Source organism: Ambystoma mexicanum, chromosome 4q (assembly GCF_040938575.1).
Source record: "Ambystoma mexicanum isolate Mex_15411 chromosome 4q, UKY_AmexF1_1, whole genome shotgun sequence".
Classification (NCBI taxonomy): Eukaryota; Metazoa; Chordata; class Amphibia; order Caudata; family Ambystomatidae; genus Ambystoma; species Ambystoma mexicanum.
Window position 1 is genome coordinate 396,448,014 of NC_090928.1, and position 26,373 is coordinate 396,474,386.

Sequence of the window (26,373 nt, forward strand, 5' to 3'; positions counted from 1 at the left end):
CCACCCACCCGCCCGGCCCCGCGCCCGCCCGCCCGCCCGGCCCCGCGCCCGCCCGCCCGGCCCCGCGCCCACCCACCCGCCCGCCCGCCCGGCCCCGCGCCCACCCACCCGCCCGCCCGGCCCCGCGCCCACCCACCCGCCCGCCCGCCCGGCCCCGCGCCCACCCACCCGCCCGCCCGGCCCCGCGCCCACCCACCCACCCGCCCGCCCGCCCGCCCGGCCCCGCGCCCACCCACCCGCCCGCCCGCCCGGCCCCGCGCCCACCCACCCGCCCGCATGCATAGACCCACCCAGCCGACACATGCATGCATAGACCCACCCAGCCGACACATGCATGCATAGACCCACCCAGCCGACACATGCATGCATAGACCCACCCAGCCGACACATGCATGCATAGACCCACCCAGCCGACACATGCATGCATAGACCCACCCAGCCGACACATGCATGCATAGACCCACCCAGCCGACACATGCATGCATAGACCCACCCAGCCGACACATGCATGCATAGACCCAGCCGACACATGCATGCATAGACCCACCCGGCCCCACACACCCACCCACCCACCCGGCCCCGCACTCACCCACCCACCCACCCGGCCCCGCACTCACCCACCCACCCACCCACCCACCCACCCGGCCCCGCACTCACCCACCCACCCACCCGGCCCCGCACTCACCCACCCACCCGGCCCCGCACTCACCCACCCACCCACCCGGCCCCGCACTCACTCACCCACCCACCCGGCCCCGCACTCACTCACCCACCCACCCACCCGGCCCCGCACTCAATCACCCACCCACCCGGCCCCGCACTCACCCACCCACCCACCCACCCGGCCCCGCACTCACCCACCCACCCACCCACCCGGCCCCGCACTCACCCACCCACCCACCCACCCGGCCCCGCACTCACCCACCCACCCACCCACCCGGCCCCGCACTCACCCACCCACCCACCCACCCGGCCCCGCACTCACCCACCCACCCACCCACCCGGCCCCGCACTCACCCACCCACCCACCCACCCACCCGGCCCCGCACTCACCCACCCGGCCCCGCACTCACCCGGCCCCGCACTCACCCACCCACCCACCCACCCACCCGGCCCCGCACTCACCCACCCACCCACCCACCCGGCCCCGCACTCACCCACCCACCCACCCACCCGGCCCCGCACTCACCCACCCACCCACCCACCCACCCGGCCCCGCACTCACCCACCCACCCACCCACCCGGCCCCGCACTCACCCACCCACCCACCCACCCACCCGGCCCCGCACTCACCCACCCACCCACCCACCCACCCGGCCCCGCACTCACCCACCCACCCACCCACCCACCCGGCCCCGCACTCACCCACCCACCCACCCACCCACCCGGCCCCGCACTCACCCACCCACCCACCCACCCACCCGGCCCCGCACTCAACCCACCCACCCACCCACCCACCCGGCCCCGCACTCACCCACCCACCCACCCACCCGGCCCCGCACTCACCCACCCACCCACCCACCCACCCGGCCCCGCACTCACCCACCCACCCACCCACCCACCCGGCCCCGCACTCACCCACCCACCCACCCACCCACCCGGCCCCGCACTCACCCACCCACCCACCCACCCACCCGGCCCCGCACTCACCCACCCACCCACCCACCCACCCACCCGGCCCCGCACTCACCCACCCACCCACCCACCCACCCACCCGGCCCCGCACTCACCCACCCACCCACCCACCCGGCCCCGCACTCACCCACCCACCCACCCACCCGGCCCCGCACTCACCCACCCACCCACCCACCCGGCCCCGCACTCACCCACCCACCCACCCACCCGGCCAAGCACTCACCCACCCACCCACCCGGCCCCGCACTCACCCACCCACCCGCCCACCCGCCCGGCCCCGCGCCCACCCACCCACCCGCCCGCCCACCCGGCCCCGCGCCCACCAACCCACCCACCCGCCCGCCCACCCGGCCCCGCGCCCACCCACCCGCCCACCCGGCCCCGCGCCCACCCACCCACCCGCCCGCCCGCCCACCCGGCCCCGCGCCCACCCACCCGCCCGCCCACCCGGCCACCCGGCCCCGCGGACACCCACCCGCCCGCCCACCCGGCCCCGCGGACACCCACCCGCCCGCCCGCCCGGCCCCGCGCCCACCCGCCCGGCCCCGCGCCCACCCACCCGCCCGCCCGCCCGGCCCCGCGCCCACCCACCCACCCGCCCGCCCGGCCCCGCGCCCACCCACCCACCCGCCCGCCCGGCCCCGCGCCCACCCACCCACCCGCCCGCCCGGCCCCGCGCCCACCCACCCGCCCGCCCGGCCCCGCGCCCACCCACCCGCCCGCCCGGCCCCGCGCCCACCCGCCCGCCCGCCCGGCCCCGCGCCCACCCGCCCGCCCCACCCGCCCGGCCCACCCGCCCACCCGCCCGGCCCGCCCGCCCGGCCCCGCGCCCACCCACCCGCCCGCCCGGCCCCGCGCCCGCCCGCCCGGCCCCGCGCCCGCCTGCCCGGCCCCGCGCCCACCCACCCGCCCGCCCGCCCGGCCCCGCGCCCACCCACCCGCCCGCCCGCCCGGCCCCGCGCCCACCCACCCGCCCGCCCGCCCGGCCCCGCGCCCACCCGCCCGCCCGCCCGCCCGGCCCCGCGCCCACCCGCCCGCCCACCCACCCGCCCACCCGCCCGCCCGGCCCACCCGCCCCCGCGCCCACCCACCCGCCCGCCCGGCCCCGCGCCCGCCCGCCCGGCCCCGCGTGCACATACATACATGCACGCACGCACCCGGCCGCACAGACATACATACACGCACGCACCCGGCCGCACATACATACACGCACGCACCCGGCCGCACATACATACATACACGCACGCACCCGGCCACACATACATACACGCACGCACCCGGCCACACATACATACACGCACGCACCCGGCCACACATACATACACGCGCGCACCCGGCCACACACACATACACGCACGCACCCAGCCACACACACACATACACACACACCCGGCCACACATACACCCGGCCACACATACATACACACACACCCCCCGGCCACACATACACACACACACCCCCAGCCGCACATACACACACCCACCCCTGGCCACACATACACACACACACACACCCCCCCCGGCCACACATACACACACCCCTCCGGCGCCACACACACAGACACACCTGGCCACACACACAGACACACCTGGCCACACACACAGACACACCCGGCCACACACACAGACACACCCGGCCACACACACAGACACACCCGGCCACACACACAGACACACCCGGCCACACACACAGACACACCCGGCCACACACACAGACACACCCGGCCACACACACAGACGCACCCGGCCACACACACAGACGCACCCGGCCACACACACAGACGCACCCGGCCACACACACAGACACACCCGGCCACACACACAGACACACCCGGCCACAAACACAGACACACCCGGCCCCACACATAGACACACCCGGCCACACACACACCCGGCCACACATATCCCAGGCCACACATACACACACCCCCCCGGCCACACACACACACACACCCCCCCGGCCACACACACACACACCCCCACCCCCGGCCACACATACACATCCCCACCCCCGGCCACACATACACATCCCCACCCCCGGCCACACATACACATCCCCACCCCCGGCCACACATACACATCCCCACCCCCGGCCACACATACACATCCCCACCCCCGGCCACACATACACATCCCCACCCCCGGCCACACATACACATCCCCACCCCCGGCCACACATACACACACACCCCCGGCCACACATACACACACACCCCCGGCCACACATACATACACACACCCCCCCGGCCACACATACACACAAACCCCCGGCCACACATACACACACACCCCCGGCCACACATACACACACACACCCTCAGCCACACATACACACACACACCACCAGCCACACATACTTACACACACACACACCACCAGCCACACACACACACACACACACAAATACACAAACACACAAATACACACACCCGGCCACAAATAGACACACATACACACACACACACACATACACACACACACGGCCGCACACATACACCCGGCCACACATACACATACACACACCTGGCCGCACACATACACCCGGCCACACACATACACTCGGCCACACACGGCCCCACACACACACACACACACACACGGCCACACACACACACACAACCGGCCACACACACACACCCGCCCACCCGGCCCCACACACACCCGCCCACCCGGCCCCACACACACACCCGCCCAGCCACACACCCAGCCACACATACACACACACACCCGGCCACACATACACACACACACCCGGCCACACGCACACACACACACACACACCCGGCCACATACACACACACACATGCACCTGGCCACACACACGCACCCGGCCACATACATACACACACGCACCCGGCCACAAATGCACACACATACACACACCTGGCCGCACACATACACCCTGCCACACATACACATACACACACCTGGCCGCACACATACACCCGGCCACACACATACACTCGGCCACACACGGCCACACACACCGGGCCCCACACACACACACCCGGCCACACACACACACCCGGCCACACACACACACACCCGCCCACCCGGCCCCACACACACACCCGCCCACCCGGCCCCACACACACACCCGCCCAGCCACACATACACACACACACCCGGCCGCACACACACACACACACACACCCGGCCGCACACACACACACACACACACACCCGGCCACATACACACACACACACCCGGCCACATACACACACACACATGCACCTGGCCACACACACGCACCCGGCCACATACATACACACACGCACCCGGCCACACATACATACATACACGCACGCACCCGGCCACACATACATACACGCACGCACCCGGCCACACATACATACACGCGGGCACCCGGCCACACATATATACACGCACGCACCCGGCCATACATACATACACGCACCCAGCCACACACGCACACACCCGGCCACACATACACACGCACACACCCAGCCACACATACACATGCACACACCCAGCCACACACAGCGCCTTGGTGTAAAGCGCTCTATAAATAAATCAATCAATCACACATACACACCCAGCCACACATACACACCCAGCCACACATACACACCCAGCCACACATACACACCCAGCCACACATACACACCCAGCCACACATACACACCCAGCCACACATACACACCCAGCCACACATACACACCCAGCCACACATACACACCCAGCCACACATACACACCCAGCCACACATACACACCCAGCCACACATACACACCCAGCCACACACACACACCCAGCCACACACACACACCCAGCCACACACACACACCCAGCCACACACACACACCCAGCCACACACACACACCCAGCCACACACACACCCAGCCACACACACACCCAGCCACACACACACACACCCAGCCACACACACACCCAGCCACACACACACACACCCAGCCACACACACACACACCCAGCCACACACACACACACCCAGCCACACACACACACACCCAGCCACACACACACACACCCAGCCACACACACACACCCAGCCACACACACACACCCAGCCACACACACACACCCAGCCACACACACACACCCAGCCACACACACACACCCAGCCACACACACACACCCAGCCACACACACACACACCCAGCCCCACACACACACACCCAGCCACACACACACACCCAGCCACACACACACCCAGCCACACATACACACCCACACACCCAGCCCCACACACACCCAGCCACACACACACACCCAGCCACACACACACCCAGCCACACACACACACCCAGCCACACACACACACCCAGCCACACACACACACCCAGCCACACACACACACCCAGCCACACACACACACCCAGCCACACACACACACCCAGCCACACACACACCCAGCCACACACACACACCCAGCCACACACACACACCCAGCCACACACACACACCCAGCCACACACACACACCCAGCCCCACACACACACACCCAGCCCCACACACACACACCCAGCCCCACACACACACCCAGCCCCACACACACCCACACATACACACCCACACATACACACACCCGCACCCAGCCAACACATGCGCACCCAGCCAACACATGCGCACCCAGCCAACACATGCGCACCCAGCCAACACATGCGCACCCAGACCCAGCCAACACATGCGCACCCAGACCCAGCCAACACATGCGCACCCAGACCCAGCCAATACATGCGCACCCAGACCCAGCCAATACATACACGCACGCCAATACATACACACACCCGGCCAACACATGCACACCCAGACCCAGCCAACACATGCACGCACGCCCTTACACATACACACCCAGCCAACACATGCACGCACGCCCATACATACACACACCCAGCCAACACATGCACACACACACCCAGCCAACACATGCACACACACACCCAGCCAACACATGCACGCCCATACATACACACACCCAGCCAACACATACATACACACACCCAGCCAACACATACATACACACACCCAGCCAACACATGCATTCACGCCCTTACACATACACACCCAGCCAACACATACATACACACACCCAGCCAACACATGCATACACACACCCAGCCAACACATGCATACACACACCCAGCCAACACATGCACGCCCATACATACACACACCCAGCCAACACATACATACACACACCCAGCCAACACATACATACACACACCCAGCCAACACATACATACACACACCCAGCCAACACATGCATGCACGCCCTTACACATACACACCCAGCCAACACACGCACGCCCATACATACACACACCCAGCCAACACATACATACACACACCCAGCCAACACATACATACACACACCCAGCCAACACATACATACACACACCCAGCCAACACATACATACACACACCCAGCCGACACATACATACACACACCCAGCCGACACATACATACACACACACCCAGCCAACACATACATACACACACCCAGCCAACACATACATACACACACTCAGCCAACACATGCACGCACGCCCATACATACACACCCAGCCACACCTATACACCCAGCCACACCTACACACCCAGCCACACCTACACACCCAGCCACACCTACACACACACCCAGCCACACCTACACACACACCCAGCCACACCTACACACACACCCAGCCACACCTACACACACACACCCAGCCACACCTACACACACACACCCAGCCACACCTACATACACACACCCAGCCACACCTACATACACACACCCAGCCACACCTACATACACACACCCAGCCACACCTACATACACACCCAGCCACACCTACATACACACGCCCAGCCAACACATACACACCCAGCCACACCTACATACACACGCCCAGCCAACACATACGCACGCACGCCCAGCCAACACATACATACGCACGCCCAGCCAACACATACATACGCACGCCCAGCCAACACATACATACGCACACCCAGCCAACACATACATACGCACGCCCAGCCAACACATGCGCACCCAGCCAACACATGCGCACCCAGCCAACACATGCGCACCCAGCCAACACATGCGCACCCAGCCAACACATGCGCACCCAGCCAACACATGCGCACCCAGTCCCAGCCAACACATGCGCACGCCCATACATGCACACACCCAGCCAACACATGCACGCACGCCCATACATGCACACACCCAGCCAACACATGCACGCACGCCCATACATGCACACACCCAGCCAACACATGCACGCACGCCCATACATACACACCCAGCCAACACAGGCACGCACGCCCATACATACACACACCCAGCCAACACATGCACGCACGCCCATACATACATACACACACCCAGCCAACACATGTACGCCCATACATACATACACACACCCAGCCAACACATGCACGCACGCCCATACATACACACACCCAGCCAACACATGCATACACACACCCAGCCAACACATGCATACACACACCCAGCCAACACATGCACGCACGCCCATACATGCATACACACACCCAGCCAACACAGGCACGCACGCCCATACATACACACACCCAGCCAACACATGCACGCACGCCCATACATACACACACCCAGCCAACACATGCATACACACACCCAGCCAACACATGCATACACACACCCAGCCAACACATGCACGCACGCCCATACATACACACCCAGCCAACACAGGCACGCACGCCCATACATACACACACCCAGCCAACACATGCACGCACGCCCATACATACATACACACACCCAGCCAACACATGTACGCCCATACATACATACACACACCCAGCCAACACATGCACGCACGCCCATACATACACACACCCAGCCAACACATGCATACACACACCCAGCCAACACATGCATACACACACCCAGCCAACACATGCATACACACACCCAGCCAACACATGCATACACACACCCAGCCAACACATGCACGCACGCCCATACATGCATACACACACCCAGCCAACACATACATACACACACCCAGCCAACACATGCACACCCAGACCCAGCCAACACATACATGCACGCCCTTACACATACACACCCAGCCAACACATGCACGCACGCCCATACATACATACACACACCCAGCCAACACATGCACGCACGCCCATACATACATACACACGCCCATACATACATACACACGCCCATACATACACACACACGCCCATACATACACACACCCAGCCAACACATGCACGCACGCCCATACATACACACACCCAGCCAACACATACATACACGCCCATACATACACCCAGCCAACACATACATACACACCCATACATACACCCAGCCAACACATACATACACGCCCATACATACACACCCAGCCAACACATGCATACACACACCCAGCCAACACATACATACACGCCCATACATACACACACACCCAGCCAACACATGCACACACACACCCAGCCAACACATGCACACACACAACCAGCCAACACATGCACGCACGCCCATACATACACACACCCAGCCAACACATACATACACACACCCAGCCTACACACACACCCAGCCAACACATGCATACACACACCCAGCCAACACATGCACACACACACCCAGCCAACACATGCACACACACAACCAGCCAACACATGCACGCACGCCCATACATACACACACCCAGCCAACACATACATACACACACCCAGCCTACACACACACCCAGCCAACACATGCATACACACACCCAGCCAACACATGCACACACACACCCAGCCAACACATGCACACACACACCCAGCCAACACATGCATGCACGCCCTTACACATACACACCCAGCCAACACATGCACGCATGCCCATACATACACACACCCAGCCAACACATGCACGCACGCCCATACATACACACACCCAGCCAACACATGCACGCACGCCCATACATACACACACCCAGCCAACACATGCACGCACTCCCATACATACACACACCCAGCCAACACATGCACGCACGCCCATACATACACACACACCCAGCCAACACATGCACGCATGCCCATACATACATACACACACCCAGCCAACACATACATACACACACCCAGCCAACACATACATACACACACCCAGCCAACACATACATACACACACCCAGCCAACACATACATACACACACCCAGCCAACACATACACACACCCAGCCAACACATACACACACCCAGCCAACACATACACACACACGCCCAGCCAACACATACATGCACACCCACCCCACACATACATACACACCCACACCCAGCCAACACATATATACACACCCACACCCAGCCAACACATACATACACACCCACACAACACATACATGCACACACCCAGCCAACACATACATGCACACACCCAGCCAACACATGCATACACAGACCCAGCCAACACATGCATACACAGACCCAGCCAACACATGCATACACAGACCCAGCCAACACATGCACGCACGCCCTTACACATACACACCCAGCCAACACAGGCACGCACGCCCATACATACACACACCCAGCCAACACATGCACGCACGCCCATACATACATACACACACCCAGCCAACACATGCACGCACGCCCATACATACACACACACACCCAGCCAACACATGCATACACACACCCAGCCAACACATGCACGCACGCCCATACATGCATACACACACCCAGCCAACACATACATACACACACCCAGCCAACACATGCACACCCAGACCCAGCCAACACATACATGCACGCACGCCCTTACACATACACACCCAGCCAACACATGCACGCCCATACATACACACCCAGCCAACACATGCACGCACGCCCATACATACATACACACGCCCATACATACACACACCCAGCACATGCATGCACGCACGCCCATACATACACACACCCAGCCAACACATGCACGCACGCCCATACATACACACACCCAGCCAACACATGCACGCACGCCCATACATACACCCAGCCAACACATACATACACGCCCATACATACACACACCCAGCCAACACATGCATACACACACCCAGCCAACACATACATACACGCCCATACACACACACCCAGCCAACACATGCATAAACACACCCAGCCAACACATGCACACACACACCCAGCCAACACATGCACGCACGCCCATACATACACACACCCAGCCAACACATACATACATACACACACCCAGCCAACACATACATACACACACCCAGCCAACACATACATACACACACCCAGCCAACACATACATACACGCCCATACATACATACACACACCCAGCCAACACATACATACACGCCCATACATACACACACACCCAGCCAACACATGCACACACACCCAGCCAACACATGCACGCACGCCCATACATACACACACCCAGCCAACACATACATACACACACGCATGCACCCGGCCACATACATACACACACGCATGCACCCGGCCACACATACATGCACGCACCCGGCCACACATACATACACGCATGCACCCGGCCACACATACACGCACGCACCCGGCCACACACACACGCACGCACCCGGCCACACACACACCCAGTGCTCTATAAATAAATCAATCAATCACACATACACACCCAGCCAAACATACACACCCAGCCACACACACACCCAGCCACACACACACACCCAGCCACACACACCCCCAGCCACACACACACACACCCGGCAACACACACACACCCGGCCCCACACACACACACCCGGCCCCACACACACACACCCGGCCACACACACACACACACCCGGCCACACACACACACAGCCACACACCCGGCCACACACCCGGCCACACACCCACACACCCGGCCACACACCCACACACCCGGCCACACACCCACACACCCGGCTACACACACACACACACCCGGCTACACACACACACGGCTACACACACACACCCGGCTACACACACACACCCGGCCACACACACACCCGGCCGCACACACACACACCCGGCCACACACACACACACACACACCCGGCCACACATACACACACACACACACCCGGCCACACACACACACACACACCCGGCCCCACACACACACACACCCGGCCACACACACCCGGCCACACATGCACACACACACCCGGCCACACACACACATACACACACACACACGGCCACACACACATACACACCCACCCCCGGCCACACACACACACACACCCACCCCCGGCCACACACACACACACCCACCCCCGGCCACACACACACACACCCACCCCCGGCCACACACACACACACCCACCCCCGGCCACACACACACCCGGCCACATACACACCCGGCCACACACACACCCGGCCACACACACCCACCCCCGGCCACACATACACATACACAAACACACACACACACACCCGGCCACACACACACACACACCGGCCACACACACACACCCCCAGCCACACACACACACCTGGCCACATACACATACACACACACACACCCGGCCGCACATACATACATGCACACACCCGGCCACACATACATACACGCACGCAACCGGCCACACACACATACACGCACGCACCCAGCCACACACACACATACACACACACCCGGCCACACATACACAAACACACCCGGCCACACATACACAAACACACCCGGCCACACATACACAAACACACCCGGCCACACATACACACACATACCCGGCCACACACACCCGGCCACACTCACACACCGCGCCACACACAGCGCCTTGGTGTAAAGCGCTCTATAAATAAATCAATCAATCACACATACACACCCAGCCAAACATACACACCCAGCCACACACACACCCAGCCACACACACACACCCAGCCACACACACACACTCGGCAACACACACACACCTGGCCACACACACACACACCCGGCCACACACACACACACACACCCGGCCACACACACACACACACCCGGCCACACACACACCCAGCCACACACCCGGCTACACACACACACACCCGGCTACACACACACACACCCGGCTACACACACACACACCCGGCTACACACACACACACCCGGCTACACACACACACACCCGGCTACACACACACACACCCGGCTACACACACACCCGGCCGCACACACACACACCCGGCCACACATACACACACACACACACCCGGCCACACATACACACACACACACACCCGGCCACACATACACACACACACACCCGGCCACACATACACACACACACATCCGGCCACACACACACACACACACACATCCGGCCACACACACACACACACACCCGGCCACACACCCGGCCACACACACATACACACACACACGGCCACACACACACACGGCCACACACACACACCCACCCCCGGCCACACACACACACCCACCCCCGGCCACACACACACACACCCACCCCCGGCCACACACACACACACCCACCCCCGGCCACACACACACCCGGCCACACACACACCCAGCCACACACACCCACCCCCGGCGCCACACACCCACCCCCGGCCACACATACACAAACACACACACACACACACCGGACACACACACACACACACCGGCCACACACACACCGGCCACACACACACACACACACCCCCAGCCACACACACACACCTGGCCACATACACATACACACACCCGGCCGCACATACATACACGCACGCACCCGGCCGCACATACATACACGCACGCACCCGGCCACACACAAACACACCCGGCCACACACAAACACACCCGGCCACACACACATACACGCACGCACCCAGCCACACACACACATACGCACACACCCGGCCACACATACACAAACACACCCGGCCACACATACACAAACACACCCGGCCACACATACACACATACACCCGGCCACACATACATACACACACACCCGGCCACACATACATACACACACACCCGGCCACACATACACACACACACCCGGCCACACAGACACACACCCGGCCACACACACACACGTGCACCCGGCCGCACATACATACAGGCACGCACCCGGCCGCACATACATACATGCACGCACGCACCCGGCCGCACAGACATACATACACGCACGCACCCGGCCGCACATACATACACGCACGCACCCGGCCGCACATACATACATACACGCACGCACCCGGCCACACATACATACACGCACGCACCCGGCCACACATACATACACGCACGCACCCGGCCATACATACATACACGCACGCACCCGGCCACACATACATACACGCGCGCACCCGGCCACACACACATACACGCACGCACCCAGCCACACACACACATACACACACACCCGGCCACACATACATACACACACACCCCCCGGCCACACATACACACACACACCCCCAGCCGCACATACACACACCCACCCCTGGCCACACATACACACACACACACCCCCCCCGGCCACACATACACACACCCCTCCGGCGCCACACACACAGACACACCTGGCCACACACACAGACACACCTGGCCACACACACAGACACACCCGGCCACACACACAGACACACCCGGCCACACACACAGACACACCCGGCCACACACACAGACACACCCGGCCACACACACAGACACACCCGGCCACACACACAGACACACCCGGCCACACACACAGACACACCCGGCCACACACACAGACGCACCCGGCCACACACACAGACGCACCCGGCCACACACACAGACGCACCCGGCCACACACACAGACACACCCGGCCACAAACACAGACACACCCGGCCCCACACATAGACACACCCGGCCACACACACACCCGGCCACACATATCCCAGGCCACACATACACACACCCCCCCGGCCACACACACACACACACACCCCCCCGGCCACACACACACACACCCCCACCCCCGGCCACACACATACACATCCCCACCCCCGGCCACACATACACATCCCCACCCCCGGCCACACATACACATCCCCACCCCCGGCCACACATACACATCCCCACCCCCGGCCACACATACACATCCCCACCCCCGGCCACACATACACATCCCCACCCCCGGCCACACATACACATCCCCACCCCCGGCCACACATACACACACACCCCCGGCCACACATACACACACACCCCCGGCCACACATACACACACACCCCCGGCCACACATACACACACACACCCCCCCGGCCACACATACACACAAACCCCCGGCCACACATACACACACACCCCCGGCCACACATACACACACACACACCCTCAGCCACACATACACACACACACCACCAGCCACACATACTTACACACACACACACCACCAGCCACACACACACACACACAAATACACACACCCGGCCACAAATAGACACACATACACACACACACACACATACACACACACACGGCCGCACACATACACCCGGCCACACATACACATACACACACCTGGCCGCACACATACACCCGGCCACACACATACACTCGGCCACACACGGCCCCACACACACACACACACACGGCCACACACACACACACAACCGGCCACACACACACACCCGCCCACCCGGCCCCACACACACCCGCCCACCCGGCCCCACACACACACCCGCCCAGCCACACACCCAGCCACACATACACACACACACCCGGCCACACATACACACACACACCCGGCCACACGCACACACACACACACACACCCGGCCACATACACACACACACATGCACCTGGCCACACACACGCACCCGGCCACATACATACACACACGCACCCGGCCACAAATGCACACACATACACACACCTGGCCGCACACATACACCCTGCCACACATACACATACACACACCTGGCCGCACACATACACCCGGCCACACACATACACTCGGCCACACACGGCCACACACACCGGGCCCCACACACACACACCCGGCCACACACACACACCCGGCCACACACACACACACCCGCCCACCCGGCCCCACACACACACCCGCCCACCCGGCCCCACACACACACCCGCCCAGCCACACATACACACACACACCCGGCCACACACACACACACACCCGGCCGCACACACACACACCCGGCCACATACACACACACACACCCGGCCACATACACACACACACATGCACCTGGCCACACACACGCACCCGGCCACATACATACACACACGCACCCGGCCACACATACATACATACACGCACGCACCCGGCCACACATACATACACGCACGCACCCGGCCACACATACATACACGCGGGCACCCGGCCACACATATATACACGCACGCACCCGGCCATACATACATACACGCACCCAGCCACACACGCACACACCCGGCCACACATACACACGCACACACCCAGCCACACATACACATGCACACACCCAGCCACACACAGCGCCTTGGTGTAAAGCGCTCTATAAATAAATCAATCAATCACACATACACACCCAGCCACACATACACACCCAGCCACACATACACACCCAGCCACACATACACACCCAGCCACACATACACACCCAGCCACACATACACACCCAGCCACACATACACACCCAGCCACACATACACACCCAGCCACACATACACACCCAGCCACACATACACACCCAGCCACACACACCCAGCCACACATACACACCCAGCCACACATACACACCCAGCCACACATACACACCCAGCCACACATACACACCCAGCCACACACACACCCAGCCACACACACACACCCAGCCACACACACACCCAGCCACACACACACACACACAGCCACACACACACCCAGCCACACACACACACCCAGCCACACACACACACACCCAGCCACACACACACACACCCAGCCACACACACACACACCCAGCCACACACACACACACCCAGCCACACACACACCCAGCCACACACACACACCCAGCCACACACACACACCCAGCCACACACACACACCCAGCCACACACACACACCCAGCCACACACACACACACCCAGCCCCACACACACACCCAGCCACACACACACACCCAGCCACACACACACACCCAGCCACACACACACCCAGCCACACATACACACCCACACACCCAGCCCCACACACACCCAGCCACACACACACACCCAGCCACACACACACACCCAGCCACACACACACACCCAGCCACACACACACACCCAGCCACACACACACACCCAGCCACACACACACACCCAGCCACACACACACACCCAGCCACACACACACACCCAGCCACACACACACCCAGCCACACACACACACCCAGCCACACACACACACCCAGCCACACACACACACCCAGCCACACACACACACCCAGCCCCACACACACACCCAGCCCCACACACACACCCAGCCCCACACACACACACCCAGCCCCACACACACACACCCAGCCCCACACACACACACCCAGCCCCACACACACACACCCAGCCCCACACACACACCCAGCCCCACACACACCCACACATACACACCCACACATACACACACCCGCACCCAGCCAACACATGCGCACCCAGCCAACACATGCGCACCCAGACCCAGCCAACACATGCGCACCCAGACCCAGCCAATACATGCGCACCCAGACCCAGCCAATACATACACGCACGCCAATACATACACACACCCGGCCAACACATGCACACCCAGACCCAGCCAACACATGCACGCACGCCCTTACACATACACACCCAGCCAACACATGCACGCACGCCCATACATACACACACCCAGCCAACACATGCATACACACACCCAGCCAACACATGCACACACACACCTAGCCAACACATGCACGCCCATACATACACACACCCAGCCAACACATACATACACACACCCAGCCAACACATACATACACACACCCAGCCAACACATGCATTCACGCCCTTACACATACACACCCAGCCAACACATACATACACACACCCAGCCAACACATGCATACACACACCCAGCCAACACATGCATACACACACCCAGCCAACACATGCACGCCCATACATACACACACCCAGCCAACACATACATACACACACCCAGCCAACACATACATACACACACCCAGCCAACACATACATACACACACCCAGCCAACACATGCATGCACGCCCTTACACATACACACCCAGCCAACACACGCACGCCCATACATACACACACCCAGCCAACACATACATACACACACCCAGCCAACACATACATACACACACCCAGCCAACACATACATACACACACCCAGCCAACACATACATACACACACCCAGCCGACACATACATACACACACCCAGCCGACACATACATACACACACCCAGCCGACACATACATACACACACACCCAGCCAACACATACATACACACACCCAGCCAACACATACATACACACACTCAGCCAACACATGCACGCACGCCCATACATACACACCCAGCCACACCTACACACCCAGCCACACCTACACACCCAGCCACACCTACACACACACCCAGCCACACCTACACACACACCCAGCCACACCTACACACACACCCAGCCACACCTACACACACACACCCAGCCACACCTACACACACACACCCAGCCACACCTACACACACACACCCAGCCACACCTACATACACACACCCAGCCACACCTACATACACACACCCAGCCACACCTACATACACACACCCAGCCACACCTACATACACACCCAGCCACACCTACATACACACGCCCAGCCAACACATACACACCCAGCCACACCTACATACACACGCCCAGCCAACACATACGCACGCACGCCCAGCCAACACATACGCACGCACGCCCAGCCAACACATACATACGCACGCCCAGCCAACACATACATACGCACGCCCAGCCAACACATACATACGCACACCCAGCCAACACATACATACGCACGCCCAGCCAACACATGCGCACCCAGCCAACACATGCGCACCCAGCCAACACATGCGCACCCAGCCAACACATGCGCACCCAGCCAACACATGCGCACCCAGCCAACACATGCGCACCCAGCCAACACATGCGCACCCAGCCCCAGCCAACACATGCGCACGCCCATACATGCACACACCCAGCCAACACATGCACGCACGCCCATACATGCACACACCCAGCCAACACATGCACGCACGCCCATACATGCACACACCCAGCCAACACATGCACGCACGCCCATACATACACACCCAGCCAACACAGGCACGCACGCCCATACATACACACACCCAGCCAACACATGCACGCACGCCCATACATACATACACACACCCAGCCAACACATGTACGCCCATACATACATACACACACCCAGCCAACACATGCACGCACGCCCATACATACACACACCCAGCCAACACATGCATACACACACCCAGCCAACACATGCATACACACACCCAGCCAACACATGCACGCACGCCCATACATGCATACACACACCCAGCCAACACATACATACACACACCCAGCCAACACATGCACACCCAGACCCAGCCAACACATACATGCACGCACGCCCTTACACATACACACCCAGCCAACACATGCACGCACGCCCATACATACATACACACACCCAGCCAACACATGCACGCACGCCCATACATACATACACACGCCCATACATACACACACACGCCCATACATACACACACCCAGCCAACACATGCACGCACGCCCATACATACACACACCCAGCCAACACATACATACACGCCCATACATACACCCAGCCAACACATACATACACACCCATACATACACCCAGCCAACACATACATACACGCCCATACATACACACCCAGCCAACACATGCATACACACACCCAGCCAACACATACATACACGCCCATACATACACACACACCCAGCCAACACATGCACACACACACCCAGCCAACACATGCACACACACAACCAGCCAACACATGCACGCACGCCCATACATACACACACCCAGCCAACACATACATACACACACACCCAGCCTACACACACACCCAGCCAACACATGCATACACACACCCAGCCAACACATGCACACACACACCCAGCCAACACATGCACACACACACCCAGCCAACACATGCATGCACGCCCTTACACATACACACCCAGCCAACACATGCACGCATGCCCATACATACACACACCCAGCCAACACATGCACGCACGCCCATACATACACACACCCAGCCAACACATGCACGCACGCCCATACATACACACACCCAGCCAACACATGCACGCACGCCCATACATACACACACCCAGCCAACACATGCACGCACGCCCATACATACACACACACCCAGCCAACACATGCACGCATGCCCATACATACATACACACACCCAGCCAACACATACATACACACACCCAGCCAACACATACATACACACACCCAGCCAACACATACATACACACACCCAGCCAACACATACACACACCCAGCCAACACATACACACACCCAGCCAACACATACACACACACGCCCAGCCAACACATACATGCACACCCACACCACATACATACACACCCACACAACACATACATACACACCCACACCCAGCCAACACATATATACACACCCACACCCAGCCAACACATACATACACACCCACACAACACATACATGCACACACCCAGCCAACACATACATGCATACACAGACCCAGCCAACACATGCATACACAGACCCAGCCAACACATGCATACACAGACCCAGCCAACACATGCATACACAGACCCAGCCAACACATGCACGCACGCCCTTACACATACACACCCAGCCAACACAGGCACGCACGCCCATACATACACACACCCAGCCAACACATGCACGCACGCCCATACATACATACACACACCCAGCCAACACATGCACGCACGCCCATACATACACACACACACCCAGCCAACACATGCATACACACACCCAGCCAACACATGCACGCACGCCCATACATGCATACACACACCCAGCCAACACATACATACACACACCCAGCCAACACATGCACACCCAGACCCAGCCAACACATACATGCACGCACGCCCTTACACATACACACCCAGCCAACACATGCACGCCCATACATACACACCCAGCCAACACATGCACGCACGCCCATACATACATACACACGCCCATACATACACACACCCAGCACATGCACGCACGCCCATACATACACACACCCAGCCAACACATGCACGCACGCCCATACATACACACACCCAGCCAACACATGCACGCACGCCCATACATACACCCAGCCAACACATACATACACGCCCATACATACACACACCCAGCCAACACATGCATACACACACCCAGCCAACACATACATACACGCCCATACACACACACCCAGCCAACACATGCATAAACACACCCAGCCAACACATGCACACACACACCCAGCCAACACATGCACGCACGCCCATACATACACACACCCAGCCAACACATACATACATACACACACCCAGCCAACACATACATACACACACCCAGCCAACACATACATACACACACCCAGCCAACACATACATACACGCCCATACATACATACACACACCCAGCCAACACATACATACACGCCCATACATACACACACACCCAGCCAACACATGCACACACACCCAGCCAACACATGCACGCACGCCCATACATACACACACCCAGCCAACACATACATACACACACCCAGCCAACACATACATACACACACCCAGCCAACACATACATACACACACCCAGCCAACACATGCACGCACGCCCATACATACACACACCCAGCCAACACATGCATGCACGCCCATACATACACACACCCAGCCAACACATGCACGCACGCCCATACATACACACACCCAGCCAACACATGCACGCACGCCCATACATACACACACACCCAGCCAACACATGCACGCACGCCCATACATACACACACCCAGCCAACACATGCACGCATGCCCATACATACACACACCCAGCCAACACATACATACACACACCCAGCCAACACATACATACACACACCCAGCCAACACATACATACACACACCCAGCCAACACATACATACACACACCCAGCCAACACATACATACACACACCCAGCCAACACATACATACATACACACACCCAGCCAACACATACATACACCCAGCTAACACATACATACACACACCCAGCCAACACATACACACACACGCCCAGCCAACACATACACACACACGCCCAGCCAACACATACACCCACACCACACATACATACACACCCACACAACACATACATACACACCCACACCCAGCCAACACATATATACACACCCACACCCAGCCAACAGATATATACACACCCACACCCAGCCAACAGATATATACACACCCACACCCAGCCAACAGATATATACACACCCACACCCAGCCAACACATATATACACACCCACACCCAGCCAACACATACATACACACCCACACCCAGCCAACACATACATACACACACACACTCAGCCAACACACACACACACTCAGCCAACACATACATACACACACACCCAGCCAACACATACATACACACCCAGCCCCACCAGACGTGCAGACCGACGCGCAGACACACCCTGCCACCTAGCCCCACCAGATGTGCAGACTGACGCACACACATCCCCGCACACACCCAGCCCCACCAGATGTGCAGACCGACATGCAGACACACACATCTCTGCATGCACCCAGCCCCACCAGATGCGCGCGCACACACATCTCTGCATGTGCCCAGCCACCCAGCACCACCAGATGTGCAGACCGACATGCAGAGACACACATCCCTGCATGCACCTAGCCACCCAGCCCCACCAGACGCATCCGCACACATCCCTGCATGCTGCCAGCCCCACCAGACGCGCACACTGATGCGCACACATCCCCGCACGCACCCAGCAACACCAGACGTGCAGACCAACATGCAGACACACACCCCCCCAGGCAGACAGGCACATCCCTACACGCACCCAGCCCCACCAGACGTGCAGACTGACGCGCAGACACCCACCAAGCCCCACCAGACGTGCAGAGTGACGCACAGACGCACACACCCCCAGCCAGACAGGCACATCCCTGCACGCACCCAGCCCCACCAGATGTGCAGACCGATGCACAGAAAGACACACCCCCAGCCAGACAGGCACATCCCCGCACGCACCCAGCTCCACCATAGGTGCAGACTGCGCAGAGACACATCCCCCGGCCAGACAGGCACATCCCTGCACGCACCTAGCCACTTAGTCCCACCAGACATGCAGACTGACGCACATACACCCAGACCTGCAGCGCAGATGCCTGCACTCTTCCACTGAGGTTCTCCGGCTCCTGCGGAGCATTTACAGGGAGTAGGAAGCAGAGAACTTCCTGGTTCCTAAGGGGAATGTGAAGGGGAGCCAGCCTTCCTCCTAAATACCACCCAGAGAAGCTTAAATGTGCAGAGAGGTGCAGCACCACCCCTTAGTCACATTTAGGCCCTGTGGTTAGCCAGCCTACATCTCCAGTGGGCCATGCAACGCTGGGATACCAAAACACCCCCGGCCAGGTATTGCCTATTGGGCATGTGTGCCATGGAACTTAAACTGTCAAAGGGCAACATGGTTTGACAATTGAAGCCAGCCCAGAAGCAATTTAGAGCACTTTCCCTGGGGTGGCTTTAGCTCGTCTATAATGGGCGACTTGTGGGTCGGCTCCCCATCCCCATTGATTAGCTGTTCCAGAGCACAAGACCAAACATAACAAGCACCATCAAGAAGACTTAAAATCTGAGTCCCTTTACAGCAAGCATGTATGAAAGTGAAAGGAATAGTGATGCACAAATAGCCACCTGGAGGAAACAGCTGAAAGGCTGCAGTTGAACACTGCCCCCTTAGCAACATGGAGGCCCTCTGTAGGGTGGGTATAGCAGAGTTGGCAAGAGAAGACAGCCACCCAGCTGTAGCAGGCAGTACAGGCCAAACGGGCAATGAAGCAGGTGCTGACAGGATGGTGTACTGTGAAACCATGGGTGAAGATGTTGTGTACAGGTAGAAACCATCCTCTCATCACCAGTGTTGATAGTGAACCCCCGACAGTGTCGTGATAGGGTGTACTTTCTATGCGGAAGAGAGGTGTTCATAATTAAAGTGAAGACAGACTAGCTGTATAGCGTCTTCAACTTCTCATATTCTGGAAAGAGTCCAAAATAGTTTCATAATTGTTTGCCCATGGAGACGATTCTCCTCATTATGTAGCGGTCTGTGAGACCGGGAGGACAGGGTCATTGTGTTTATACTTTTCAATGATTTTGTATTTCTTATTCCTTCATTAACAGAACGAAAAATGTGAATTAATTGACCTGTATTCATGAGGTCTGGTATTGTAAATTTAATTTGTTCATATAACCACGGTGATTCATATTGCAATCTGTAGTTAAAGTATGTTTTCAAAGTACAACTAGAGCATTCAGCTACTGTTGTCCTCACTTCAGCTTTGATTCAATGTAATGCTTTTTTGTCAATGACAGCATCTCCGTCTATGCGTGGGTCAACCCCTCTGGATGTTGCTGCGGCATCAGTCATGGACAATAATGAACTCGCCTTGGCCTTGAGGGAGCCTGACCTAGAGAAGGTAAGTCGGGTCAACCTTTGCTGTTGGTGCTAAATGAGAAAAGATCTGCAAGTAGTCGAGAAAAGCATAATCTGTGTATATTTAGTAGACATTTGAATTCATGAACACTTTATTCTAATGCCTGGTACTGGCTTGCAAATTAGTGCTGATGTTAACCTTATAAAATGGGTATTGGGTGATATTCTCCCCATAACTTTGTTGTCATACATATAGTCACCGAGAAACGGCATGGGCAACATTATTTATGGGGACAATATATGGGGTAAATGGAAGCGGAGGTTGCAGAGGTGTCCCCCGCTCCCTTTAAAGGAATATGGGGGTTGGGTGCCCCTAACAGGTACCATATGGTAATATTGCCGCAGAAAAAACGGTGCCATTCTTATATGGCGACATTTTTGCGGGGATATTATTACATGGATCCCTAAAAATGTACATTGATACCTACCTTTCTGGATAAACATACTTTGTACAGATAAGTGCAATTGAGGTTAAGTGATGCATTTTTCAAAGTGTTTAAGTTTCTTATCTGGAAAAGTAGGTGGTTGTTTCATCACACCCATGAAGCAATACCTTCTGAAGAATAGTAATTATTGGCCCTGGTGCACAGGAGTCTGAGCCTGTGGGAAGACTGACTTAAGTGTAGGAGTGTGGCATTTTTGTAGTGGGAAAATAAAATTCTATTGTGGATCTGTCTTGTCATCCTGGATCAACTCCCACATTTCCAGAATATATAGCCACATTAAATTGTAATAGGCTATACCTAAATGGGAGCTATTTGCACAGTCAGTGGTTATACTGAAAAGTCAATGTGATTGTTTTCTTGAGCTCTGGATACCCTCTACAGCAGCTAAGCTTGATCGGAATTACAAAGTTCAGTATTTGACCAAATTGAAGTACCTTGTAGAAGCTGAATATATACCACAATAACTTCTTCCATACTCCATTTCCAATCATGATAATAAACACACATGTTTTCATACGTCATAGTTTCAACTACACACATTGTACTAAAGACTTTCTCAGTAGGTAAAATCTGAAGTGTGGCTGAATGTCAGCCGAAACGGTTTCTGGTGCCCTTGCTAGCGCCATTCTCTTCTGCATTTCGTTAATCCAGGATTCCGTGTCGCTGTGTGTCGGCCTTTGCATTGCCGTTTATGTAATTCTTTAGAATTGAATCTTCCTTTCCTTCATTTCTAGAGGGGCGTGTTTTTTCATTTGTATGAAGTTGCCATTTTAATGAATGTGGTAATCCATTGACTTATCTATAGCAACTGCCTCGCTTTATTACCCAATAGTAGCCTTCGTTGGCCACCTGATCAACTCCCATTTCCGCCCAGCCTCATGCCACATCTTCCATCACCTGCACCCCAAAGGGCCCTCCAGTGTCTTGTCCTGTTATTGCTCACTGTTGGTAACATTTTACTGGTTCCCCACTCCACCCTGCCTGCCCGAGATATGGTTGTACGCTCCCATTATTCTGCTTATTTTCCATTCAAAACCTGAAACAATGGGTGTTAGGATTAGGTGATCTTGATACTGGAACTACTTTCCACTGAGCGTCAATTTCAAAACCAGTGTAGCATTAATTGACAGTTTTTAAAATGTTTACAGTTAAGAAGCCGCCTCATGAAACATGGGTTGGCGGAGGACATTTAGGTGTTTTATTTTTTTAATGAGGTGGCAGATAGTAAGGGCTTGATTTCCCAATATTAGAATTTTGCTAATAATCAAACTCTAAAGGGAAACCCAGTGATAACTTACTGTAGGTTAAAAATAGGTACAGTTGGACTGATAAGATAATGTTTGCCACCAAAACATTAAACCAAAAACCAGCAAAAATGACACCAATTTGTTTTGGTGGCATTATTCTCTGTCAATATTACAAACATGGGGAAGGGCAAAGCAACGCAGTTGACATAAATGTTAGGATATTTCAACAGATGCAATGTATCTGCTTATAAATTCCCCCAAATAACATTAGAATTTGCGGAG

General features: G+C 58.1%; 1 protein-coding gene across 1 annotated transcript in view; it reads left to right on the forward strand.

The window, feature by feature from the left end:
• Window positions 1–26,373, forward strand: part of RYR2 (ryanodine receptor 2) — a 3,854,281-nt gene that overhangs the window by 1,990,792 nt on the left and 1,837,116 nt on the right. Inside the window, exon 44 of the mRNA XM_069607971.1 lies at window positions 24,278–24,381. Coding sequence (XP_069464072.1) covers window positions 24,278–24,381 — 104 coding nt within the window. The remainder of the gene's footprint in view (window positions 1–24,277; window positions 24,382–26,373) is intronic.